The 12,033-nt window shown below is 40.0% G+C and overlaps 1 protein-coding gene across 3 annotated transcripts in view; it reads left to right on the top strand.

Annotated features, from left to right (window-relative positions):
* IRAK4 (interleukin 1 receptor associated kinase 4) overlaps positions 1-12,033 on the top strand; it is a 22,515-nt gene extending 10,482 nt beyond the window's left edge. For all 3 annotated transcript variants that reach the window (XM_030548926.1, XM_030548924.1, XM_030548925.1), the window contains exons 8-12: positions 2,877-2,986; positions 6,594-6,777; positions 7,885-7,947; positions 10,053-10,211; positions 10,301-12,033. In XM_030548926.1, coding sequence (XP_030404786.1) covers positions 2,877-2,986; positions 6,594-6,777; positions 7,885-7,947; positions 10,053-10,211; positions 10,301-10,333 — 549 coding nt within the window. In that variant the 3' untranslated portion in view covers positions 10,334-12,033. The remainder of the gene's footprint in view (positions 1-2,876; positions 2,987-6,593; positions 6,778-7,884; positions 7,948-10,052; positions 10,212-10,300) is intronic.

The raw sequence follows: 12,033 nt of genomic DNA, 5'->3' as shown, positions 1-12,033 counted from the left end.
TTTTTTTAAACTGCTTATAGATATTCTTTATTTTGGTTCAAGAGTAGCTTATTTCAGTTTAGCTTAATCCTGTAGAAAACTGATCAAGCTAAACTGAAATAAGACAGTCTTGAACTGAAATAAGGCCTGGTGTAAAAGACAATCTCACTGTTTTTATTAAAAGTGTGACTTTAAACAAATTTAGTTAAACTGGAGCAAGCCCCAAACTAAGCCATTATAAACCAGGGTTAACCCACTATAAAAGTGTCCACTTTGATTTTACTAAACTGATACAAATCTTATTAAAAACTAACTTAAAACTAATGCAACATCTGAGTGTAGACCAGTTGTAAGTGTCTTGGTGTACAAACTTGTGCCAGTGTAAATAAACCTGTTTAAAAACAACCAAAAAAAACACTTTAAACTGATGCAAGTTGGCTTGTAGACAAGTCTCTTTCTTTGGAAGGGGTGGATGTGAAAATCTTTCACTATCTGTCTCTGTAACCTCACGAATCAGCACTAGGGAAAGAGGGAGCTGGGCAGACCACTCCTAGTCTGAAGGGGAGGCAGAAATAGGCCAGGCCCTTGCATGCAAGGGAACGAGCAAGCTTATTCCCCATTATGTCCCCAAGGCTTCTCCATCCAATGACCAGAGAGGGAAATGGGTGTTTGTTGGAATGCTTATTAGGCTTGCTGACTTTCAAGAACAACTTGGGTACTTGGTGGTGCTTTCTTGGCTCATCTCCTTCACTACACAGAGCCTAGGCTGAGCTGAGCTGGAGAAAGGGGAATTCATGCCAGTCCTCTTCCCGAGGTGGCTGACTCAACTACAGATCAGGGGAGTTAAATGTCCCCATTCTCCCAGCCTAATTAGTGCCATGAACCAAAGTGAAAATCTTGTGCTGGTAAATTGTATGTTTGCAATCATTTCGTGAAGGAACATTTAGCTTTTCACGGTGTCATTCATGTTCATAAAGATGTTTATTGACTGGAACAATTTGCTTTGGTTGCATAGATGTGATGTTGCAACTGCTGAGGCTGAAATAAAATCTAGGATGTAATTGTTGCCGATGTAGTTAGCTCTTCGATATGCAGTTTGGTGATTGCCGATATATAGGTAAAATCAAAGCAATAAAGAGCAAGTTTTGAAACAACCTGATGCAGTTCTTAAAATAAAAAGGGGTGGGAAGAGGAAATGTAACCCGACAAATCTACATATTGCTACACATGTGAAGAAAGAGAGGAACATTTATTAGTCTTTAAAATAACCTACTGAAAGCAGCTAAAACTGTCAGACCAATGCTGAAAGCAAGCAAGAGAAGTGAAACATAACAGATTATTATCACTTCAGATTTTAATATAGCCAAATGAGTTTGCCCTAATTACAATGTCAGGTCTTTAATTATCCTAAAATGTTTCCTTTTCCGTAGGTCACTTGAGAGTTAAGGAAAAAGTGTTAATGACCTAATGATAAACAGTGTCTCCTCAAGTTTATTTGGCATCCAAAACCTACTCTCTGGAGTTTAGATCTTGATCTGTCATATAGAATTGCTGTGTTCTATCAGTACTGAGGGAATCACAAGGGATGGTTAAAATCTAAAGTGTCTGCTATCCGTTTAGCACAGAAATTAATTGGCCTCAAGTGGCGTGGTGACACATGTTCCAATGATACAAATAATATTTCCATGCCTTCTGTTTTAAAGATCATCAGTCTTTTGAGATTGCAGAGACAAGCTTTTTAATTTTTTTATTTCTGAGTTGCTGAAACCAGATTTTTATAGACTATAGTCTCTTTACTAAACTCCATGTAATCTTCCTGTTTTAGACCCAAAAGGAGACAGAAGCAAAATTAACTTTTGCTTCTAATCTCTTACTTTTTTCATGCTTCCTGCTCACCCCCATTTTAATGATACACAAGTGTCTTAGTCACTAGGGGCCACATTTAAAAATATATTTAGGTACCTTAATGTGCAGATGGGCACCTCGGCATTTTTGAAAATTCCATTAGATGCCTAACTCCCATTGATTTTTCAAGTCTTTCCATTGACTTGGGATCAGGCCTGTGTACTACTATTCAAGAATTGAATGCAGCATTAGGAAGCATTCATCTGTCTTCTAATGTGGTGCAGACACTTTTGACTGTATCTGATCATTGTGTTCCCCTTTCAGAGTAGAAATGTTCCTGGATCAGAAATCAGACCATGTCGGCACTACAGGGACTATAGCAGCACCGCTATGGCACCATAGTGTAGATCAGGTATCGGCAACCTTTGGCCCGTGGCCTGCCAGGCTAAGTGGGAAGCGGTGCGGGCCGAGGGATGTGCTGGCCACTTCTTCCCACAGCCCCATTGGCCTGGAGTGGCAAACCACGGCAAGTGGGAGCTGCGATCAGCCGCACCTGCGGACACAGCAGGTAAACAACTGGCCCAGCCTGCCAGGGTGTTTACCCTGGTGGGCCGCGGGCTAGAGGTTGCTGATCCCTGGTGTAGATGCAGCCTCCAGCGATGGAAGGTATTTTTCTGTCACAAGAGGAACACCACCTCAACTAGTAGTTAAGTTGACACAAGCATTCTTCCATTGAACTAGCCATATCTATGCGGGGGTGAGATAGGCATAGCTGTGGGACTCAGTGGGTTTTTTTCACACCCCTGAGCACTGTAGACAGTTGACATAAATTGTAAACATAGACCAGACCTCAGACTTATCAGTTACCATTACAAACACATTTTTTTTTTTTGGGTGGAGAGCGGAAACTGATGTAGTGAATGAAGAATAAAGGAACATGTGCTAACTAGTCCTCCATAGATCTACCTCCTCTTTTGGGATCCATATTTATAAATCAAATACATATATTGATGTATTTTCACTCCCCCCCCCACCCTCTTTTCTCTTTTAAGGATGACACTGCACCAATTCCTTGGAGTACAAGGTGTAACATTGCTCAAGGTACAGCAAATGGCATCAGCTTTTTACATGAAAACAATCATATTCACAGAGATGTTAAAAGGTAAAAGCTGCTAACGCTCAATAATGCCCCAAATTTTTCCACAGAGTGCATTTTAGAGAGGGAACCACTTTGCCAAGGTTGCCTGGTTCTTACAAACACCCACTTTGATAGAATTTTTATTACAATATTTTCTATTTTTCTATATCAGGACTGTTTACCTAAGATTTGAAGGCCTGTTTGTCAGTCATTTTAAGGATAACTTTATTTCACAGTGATTTACCTACACCTCTATCCTGATATAACGCTGTCCTCGGGAGCAAAAAAATCTTACTGTATTATAGATGAAACCACATTATATCGTACTTGCTCTAATCCACTGGAGTGTGCAGCCCTGCCTGCTGGAGCACTGCTTTACCGCGTTATATCCGAATTCATGTTATATTGGGTTGCGTTATATCGGGGTAGAGGTGTATGAGAATATCAGAACAGCTGCATATGTATACAGAACTGTTTTATGCAAAGTAATTGACCCCAAATCTTTTCACATTTTCCAAAGTATCATAATGGCTTTGCAACTTGCTCTTCGTTATACAGTCTTTCTGAATTTTGTTTTATGCCTAATGCTTGCACTGTGTGAAGATACTATCTCTCTCTTGAGTATGGTGTCTCTTTTCAAAGTCTGCTTCATCTTTCCTCCACAAATGAAATCTTAGTGAACAGACCTTCAAAACATCACTTCAAAAAATTATTCAAGGACATGAACTTTTCCTGCAAAAGATTTCTGTCATACTATTTTTGGATCTGTGCTGCAAAGATGTGGCCAGATGAGAATTTCCATAGGTAGAGTTCTAAAACTTTGCTCCTGTCAAGGTGGCATGAGCTGCCATTGTAGAACAGCTGATGTGTGGTTGCTTAGTGTATCCAAAAGTCAGTTCTTGTCTAACTGCAACCAGTCTAACTATGACCAGTGTAAGAGCTTTTGCTGGTCACTACACATTTGTCACTTTAGTAATGCTGCACCATGACAACTTCGAAGGGGGAGTTTTCAGCTGAAAACCCTCTTCTTTTGGAGAATTTCCTCTGAGTGCCTCCTTTGAGTTATTGCTATTTTAAAAACAAAACAACACTAAAAAAAACCCCTCACCTCTGTAATGGAGACTGACTTTAATCAAGTTTGCATGCCAATGGTGTACGGAGGAAGTGGACTCTTCCACTCACGTGTTATCCCCAAAGCAATTTCTGCTACCTCCAGCTCTTAGAGAGAAATTTTTGTGTAGCATTTTTCAGAGTAGCAAAGCAGTCAAGCTATTTCAAGAAATGCCTGGGAAGCAATCAAGCCACATCCCTCAGGGACAAGCATCTTAGACCTTGAGAAGGATTGTGACTGGCTGAACTGTAGGATAATGTCATGGAGGAGGTCATGAAGAATCTCCTGGCTCCCGCAACACTCCTGCTGAATCCAGTTCACCCCAACTCTGCAATCCTCTCTGGGTGCTGGAAAAAGGGAGTATTCTTACTCCAGCTCCCACCCCGAAGGCTCCTTGCTGCTTTGACTCTGTGTGTGTCAGAACCACCCCTCTGCTCAAGCTTCCCAGCAGCTGGAATCTCTGGGGAACAGAGTGTCTTCTACTTTACCCCTCCTCTGGTCTCCTGACCACTGTGAGAGGTAGTTGTTCTCCCTTTGTACCACTTTGTCTCCTTTCCTCCCCTGCTTGGACTCTGTTTTTTGTCCTTTTTCACAGTGATTAGCTCAGTGAGAGAGTGTGACTGCTACTGCTGATATTTTTTTCCAAGCAGAAGGAGCACAATAAACAAGGAAATTCTTGTTATAATTTCTGTGTTCATGGGTGTAATGAATAGCTGTTGAGAAATCAAACAAGATTCTGGTCAGTCTTCACATTGCTGCTGCTGGGGAAACTGAGTAACAGAGGCACAAGGATGGGTCTCTGCAGATTTGGGAAGCCATCACTGAATTGTTGTTTTCATTGTTACTCTTAAGTCTTGATTGAGTTGTATGCAGTAAAGAAGTGGGTTGGTCTTTTGTAGTTGGACACAATCACAATAGAACTCACTTCCATTCTGCTTTGTGAAGCATATCAAATTATGGTCTCTCTGATAAGCTTCTGGCTGCCTTAAGCTGAGAAGAAACTATGACTTACTCAAAAAGTTGTGGGTTTTTTCACATATGGTGTTCCCACTGGTCTATTTAGAGTTAAGCGCATCACTCATCGGTGGATGGACCCTTGGTTAGTGTTTGGCCTCTAGCTGTGATTGTCTATTAGGGATCCTTTTATAGCTGGTCTAATGTTAAGATTAAGGCGGCTAGCAATCTTTCATAAGTGATGGTTCTGTTTAAATTTTTTTCTTAGAAGGCTCTAAGAGTAAGACTGAGAGGCTGGACATAGTAATGTTTCTAATAGGCTTTGTTTATTTGAGATGTCTGCTATGGGTCTCTTACGGTTCCAGTAGCATGGTCATAAAATGGAGAGATACTGTCTAGGTATCAAGGTTCTTTAATCCTGTCTCAGGTACTGGAAGCCAAAAATATTTATTTAAATTTTAAAAATTGTAAAATAAATATCTATATTCAGTAAAAAGTATGACTTTTTTCCCCTTTCATTTAGCTTAGCCTAGTTCAATGCAGTTTTTCTTTAAGGCCACTAATGACTTACATCAGAGGTCGGCAACCTTTCAGAAGAGGTGTGCTGAGTCTTCATTTATTCACACTAATTTAAGGTTTCGCGTTCCAGTAATACATTTTAACGTTTTTAGAAGGTCTCGTTCTATAAGTCTATAAAATATAACTATTGTTGTATGTAAAGTAAATAAGGTTTTTAAAATGTTTAAGACTCTTCATTTAAAATTAAATTAAAATGCAGAGCCCCCCAGACCAGTGGCCAGGACCTGGGCAGTGTGAGTGCCAATTAAAATCAACTCGCATGCCACCTTTGGCACATGTGCCATAGGTTGCCTACTCCTGACTTACATGCATGGAGTGGTGGTGTAGCTGTGTTGGTCCCAGGATGTTAGAGAGACAAGTGGGGTAAGTTAATATGTGGACATGCCTAGGTGACTTCCCTTAACTTGGTATGTTCATGCCTCAAGGGGAAAATAAACATCTTTGTATTCCTTCTGCCTCCTTAACCATTTTTGTTGGCTCATGGATATGCACCAAAAGCAGCTCTTTGGTGTTTTGTGTAGGATGAGCTAGAGAATTGAGAGGGTTTTGTGGAGGATTCTATGTCAATAACTTTACTAAAATTAACAAGGCTGTACAGTTTTGTTTAAAGAAGGAGTATTCAGGCCGTGCCTAGAATTTTGGGACACAAATGTAACAGGATTAGTAGCCTTTAAGTAGTTTCTGTACTTTAGTTTTGCTCCTTGTTAGTCTCCAAGAGAGCTTGTGCATGGATTAGTCTGCTGGCCGGCCAGTTACTGATTTATTTAGTGAGCAGTTTGTTTTGATAGTTATGGTAGGTTCCCATCAAAGATCACTTGCACATATTTTGCTTACTAAAGTAAATCATCAACTTCAGTGAGTTCTCCAGATTCCAAATATTGGTTAAAATAGTGAATACAGTTCAGGTACAGATGTTTAAATGCTTTTAAAAGTATGATAGAAAACACAGAGTTACTCCACTACTACAAATAACTTTTTTTTTTCCAGTGCAAATATCTTACTAAATGAATCATTTGTGCCAAAAATTTCTGACTTTGGACTTGCAAGGGCATCTGTGAAATTCACAAAAACCATCATGACTGATAGAATTGTGGGAACAGCAGCCTATATGGCACCTGAAGCGCTGCGCGGAGAGATAACACCCAAATCTGATATTTTCAGTTTTGGTGTGGTGAGTAGCAAATAGAAAACTGTTGTACTTGCTTCCTTTTTAGAAATGAAGAACGTTTACAAGTCAAAGTTCATGAAACAGAAAACCCAGCATTTGTCACTGTTTTGTTTTGCATATACCATGTTTACTGATTGAAGGAAACCACTTTGTACCTTGAAGAGTAAATGTATTTGTTTTGTTGCGCTGTTTGAAGGTATTTGAAAATGCTAATTAATTAGAACTGGCATTTAAATCTACTACTGGTGGCTGCTATTCTGCTGAAAAGTGAGTTTGATGCTGTGGAGCATCAATGTAAGATCACAAGCATGTTCCAATTAAATTTAATCCTGGCTTTACAGTCCTTAAGATGTTACATTTATATGTTAAATATGGTTTCCACTTGCATAGTTTATAACAGGGAACTGGTTCTCTTACTTTTCTGCTTTTAAAACAAACAACCCCAAGCCTCAATGCAGTGTGCTGCTGAAGCACAGTAATTGATGCCCCTCATGCCTAGCTTGCTAGTAAATCAGTATGAGTGGAGTGTTAGTGCTCCTTGCTCTATTCAGGAAAGTGGTGAACCCAAATATGAACAGATTATTCAGCATCACAAGAGCTGTCAGCTCCTGCTTTCCGACTGTCAGCTTAGGGGATGAAAAGACAAGGAAGAATGTTTAAGTACCTGAAAAACCCCACCACCTGCTGGGGAGGAAGCGGGTGGTAAATAGGAAAAATGACCACCACCCTATGGGGTCAGGGGAAGAACTCCAGGGAATGTCCATACTGCACACAAGGTGAAAATGGAAGGGAAATAGAGATGGGGTGACAAACCAATTTCTCCCCTCAGTTGGGCAGGAGAGGGAGAAAATGGAGAACCTCATTAGGAGGGATGGGTTGAGAGAAGAAAAGGAGTTCACCTGCTCTTCCAGAAATGGGGGAAATGAGAGGCAGGAGTCAGCCAGTTATGTCCAAAAATGTGCTCTTCTTTGCAAGCCATGATCCTAGGGACTTGCACTTGAAACTGTTATAAATATAAACAGAAGATCTTGTTCCTTTGTTTCAAATTAGTCATGTGTTAACTGTTTCTGGATGCTTTCCTAGCTGTTACCTCTTTTGGTTTTCTTGTAGGTTTTACTGGAAATAATAACGGGACTTTCGCCAATAGATGAAAACCGGGAGCCACAGTTACTGGTACTGACTTTTTTTTCTCCTCATCCCAGAATTTATAATAATCCATACTTTCCAGTTTGGAGAAATCCCAGTTTTACCACCCAGGAGGTAGTGACAGTGCATCCAGTTGCCACAGTCTTCTTTCAGGAGTAATGCAGGAACCCTTGTTTCTTGAGCTAGTGGGAGAGAGTCTAATCAAGAATAGGAAAAACATAAGGCCAGTTTTGAGGAAGCCACCCTATACTACCCCTCTGGGCCACGGGCGACACATGGCATCAACATCTGGGAAAAGGAACTCAACAATTCCATAGAAGTAAATCCTTTCCTAACAAAAGAAAGGAACCAGTCAAACTCCATCATGCATCTTTCACCATTTCCTGAAGTAAATTTACTTCATCTCATGGCAGCTATCACACCTTTGTTTTGCAAACAGGAGAACTGGGGAACTCAGTAAGGGACTGTTGAACCTTAACTGGGTAAAAGTTCACGGCTTGTGTTCCATCTAAAAGCAGAAAATTGCTTTACAACTTCTATTTAAAATGGAGTGTATACTGAAATAATTAACTTATACTAAGTTTGTATTAAAAGAACATAGGGATGCAACCCCATATTCCTGGTGTCTCTACATCTCCCTCTACCAAATGCTTCAGAGGGAGTGAACAGATCAGGGCAATTATTGAATGTTCCATCTCCTGTCATCCAGTCCCAGTTTCTTGCAGGGGGAGATGTAGACACACCTGGAGTATGGGATTGCATCCCTGATGATCTTGGCGAATAGATCCATCAGTGGCTATCCACAACAAACTTATGTAATTCTTTTCTGAGCCCAGTTATTCTTTTGGCCATCACAACATCCCTTGGCAATGAGTTCCACAGGTTGACTGTGCATTGTGTGAGGAGGTACTTCCTTATGTTTTAATCCTGCTGCCTATTAATTTCATTGGTTGAATCCTGGTTCTTGTGTTATTTACTCCTTCACATAATACTTCCCTGTTCACTTTCTCCACACCTTTCATGATTTTATAGACCTCTATCATATCCCCCCTTAGTTATCTCTTTTTTCCAAACTGAACATTCTCAGTCTTTTTAATCTCTGCTCAGATGGAAGCGTTCCATACGCCTAATCATTTTTGTTGCCCTTCTCTATACTTCTTCCAATTCAAATATATCTTTTCCCCAACATATTGTGCTCATCTATGTGTCTGATAATTTTTTTCTTTACTATAGTTTCAACCAATTTGCCTGGTACCGAAATTAGGTTTACCAGCCTGTAATTGCCCAGATCACCTCTGTAGTCCTTTATAAAAATTGCCTTTACATTAGCTACCCTCCAGTCATCTGGTATGGAGGTTGATTTAAGCGATAGGTTACATATCACAGTTAATAGTTGTGCAATTAAGTATTGGATTTCCTTTGGAACTCTCGGGTGAAGAGGCCTGGTGACTTATTACTGTTTAGTTTATCAATTTGTTCCAAAACCTCTTTTATTGACCCTTCAGACTGGGACAGTTCTTCAGATTTGTCACCTAAAAAGAATGGCTCAAGCATGAGTATCTTCCTCATGTCTTCTGCAGTGAAGAGCAATGCAAAGAATTCATTTAGCTTCTCTACAATGGCCTTGTCTTCCTTGAGTGCTCCTTTCTCACCTTGTTTGTCCAATGGCCTCACTGGTCATTTGGCAGGCTTCCTGCTTCTGATGTACTTAAAAAAATTGCTGTTAGTTTTTATGTCTTTGTTACTAGTTGCTCTTCAGATTCTTTTTTGGCTGCCTGCTTACATTTTTACACTTGCCAGAGATTATGCTCCTTTCTATTGTCTTCATTAGGAGTTGATTTTCCAATTTTTAAAGGATGCCTTTTTGCCTGTAATTGCCTTTCCTACTCTGCTGTTTAGCCATGGTGGCTTTTGTTTGTTTGTTTGTTTTGTCCTCTACGTGTATGCACACATGCATGCACGTGTTTAAAGCTTGTGTCTTTTACCAACAGAGATTGATCCAATAAAAGATATCACCTCACCCACCCTATCTCTCAGAAAAATGTAAAGTACTCACAAGTTTAAACCTCACTGCTCCTTTTACAAAGTTGTTCTACTCAAAACAGTTTTAACACTACCAAATTCTCTTACAGTTAAGTATCAAAGAAGAAATTGAAGATGAGGAAAAGACAATTGAAGATTATGTTGATGAAAAAATGAGTGATTGGGACACCATTTCCATTGACAAAATGTATTCAGTTGCTAGTCAGTGTCTGAATGAAAAAAAGAACAGGAGGCCAGACATTAAGATGGTACATAGATTTTCACTTTAAGGTTTGTTTAGCCAATATATATTGTGTTCTGGTAATGTAACTAATCCACATCTGCTCTACTTTTGCAGGTCCAGCAGCATCTACAAGAGATAATAGCCTGATATCTGTTTCTTACCAGTTTAGTGCTATTCCTGCATTCAAGGCTTTTGTGGCCTATACGTGCAATCTGTTGTTGGCCTTTCACCACAGTGCCACCAGGCAAGGAACTTTCTCAAAGACTTTATGCTTTAGTCATTTAAGGGAGTTGATGTCTGATTAAAACAAAGGGTATCTTAAATCACTTCCATAAGACTTTCTTCAGTGGCCTTAGAAAGCAAGAACGCAGAGGTTCTTTTTATGGCAACACATTGTGCTTCTGCCATACCATCGCCACTTTGTTTTCTAATTATATTTCCTGACTAGAATCCAGGCTTCTGTAGCTCCCTGGGTAACATATACCTGTTACAAGGAGACAGTGATAAACGAATTGACTGGTAAATTGCTTCTAAGCAGAAAGACTAGCTCTTTTTGGTTTCTACTTTGAAATGTTTTTGCTTAAACTGAAGAGGTCAGTCTATGTTGCTCTCAGCCAGAGTTCAGGTAACTTGCATTAATCTGTTGTTCCATGTGGTCATAAAGTCCAGAGTTCAAGACCAGAAGGGACCACCAGATCATCTAATCGGACCGGCTCTATATCACAGGCCAGCACCCGCACACAAAACCCAACAACCTAAATTAAATTAAAATAGTACAGCCCACGAGAGACTAAACTATTAAGTGCCACAGGCCAATGCCTAAGCCCTTGCAATGGCAGGGAAATGATTTAAGTGAGATATATAGCCAGATAATCCTGGCAAGTGACCCGCACCCACATGCTGCAGCAGAAGGTGACCCCCTGCCCCCAATGTCACTGCCAATCTGACTGGGGGGAAATTCCTTCCAAGCCCCACGTATGGTGATCGTTACACCAGTTACATGTGAGCTAGAACCAGCTAACCAAGCACCTGAGAGAGAGAGACTACTCAGTGCCAACTCCGGGCCCTAGTCCTCCCTGTCCAGTGTTTCATATCCCGCTGTGGGCATCCCTGATGCTTTAGGAAAGACATCATTAAAAAAAATCCCTTCCTGACCCCTGCAAGTAGCCAGCTGAAACCCTGAAGCATGAGCTTTGAAGAATGTATGATATAAACTGGATGTGAACCCCAAGGCTGCTGAGCTCAGCCCCCCACCACCATAAGCAACCTTGTCATACAGTCACACCTGTTAATTTGTCCAGCTTTTTCTTAAAACTACATGATCTTGGTAATACCCATTTAAAATAAACTGAGCTACTTTACTCAATGCAAATTGAGAGTAGAGAACTGAGAATTGATAGATGTGGGTTCACTGAGTTTACTGACTCATATGACCTAATGACACGCCATTTAATCTCTATTCCTCAATTTTCCATTTAGGAAAAAGCTGTTTGACCTGTTTTTGTAGTATTCTGAGATCCTTGGAGAAAATGCTATATAAATGTAAAGTATCATTAATACAGTCATTTTGTAAGTTATCACTATAGTGCCATTTTACGACCAACTTGCATTGTCTTCACATCCAATAGCTGAGTTTAATATAAGAGCTTATATAGACTAAAATGACTTGTGTACTTGAAAGGTTTTATAATAAAAGAATATATAAATGTTGATGGACCAAACCACAGGCTAAAAATTGATCACTCCACAGTGAACGAATAACCTACATTGAGCTTGTATAAAAATGCTACTTTTTGTAAATAGAAGATATGAATTTCAAATAAACTTTCCTTTTTGCACCTACCATT

The sequence above is a fragment of the Gopherus evgoodei genome, chromosome 1 (assembly GCF_007399415.2).
Source record: "Gopherus evgoodei ecotype Sinaloan lineage chromosome 1, rGopEvg1_v1.p, whole genome shotgun sequence".
In the NCBI taxonomy this organism is placed as follows: Eukaryota; Metazoa; Chordata; order Testudines; family Testudinidae; genus Gopherus; species Gopherus evgoodei.
Note: the sequence above shows the minus strand (reverse complement) of the source record. Positions and strands in the feature narration are given on the sequence as shown.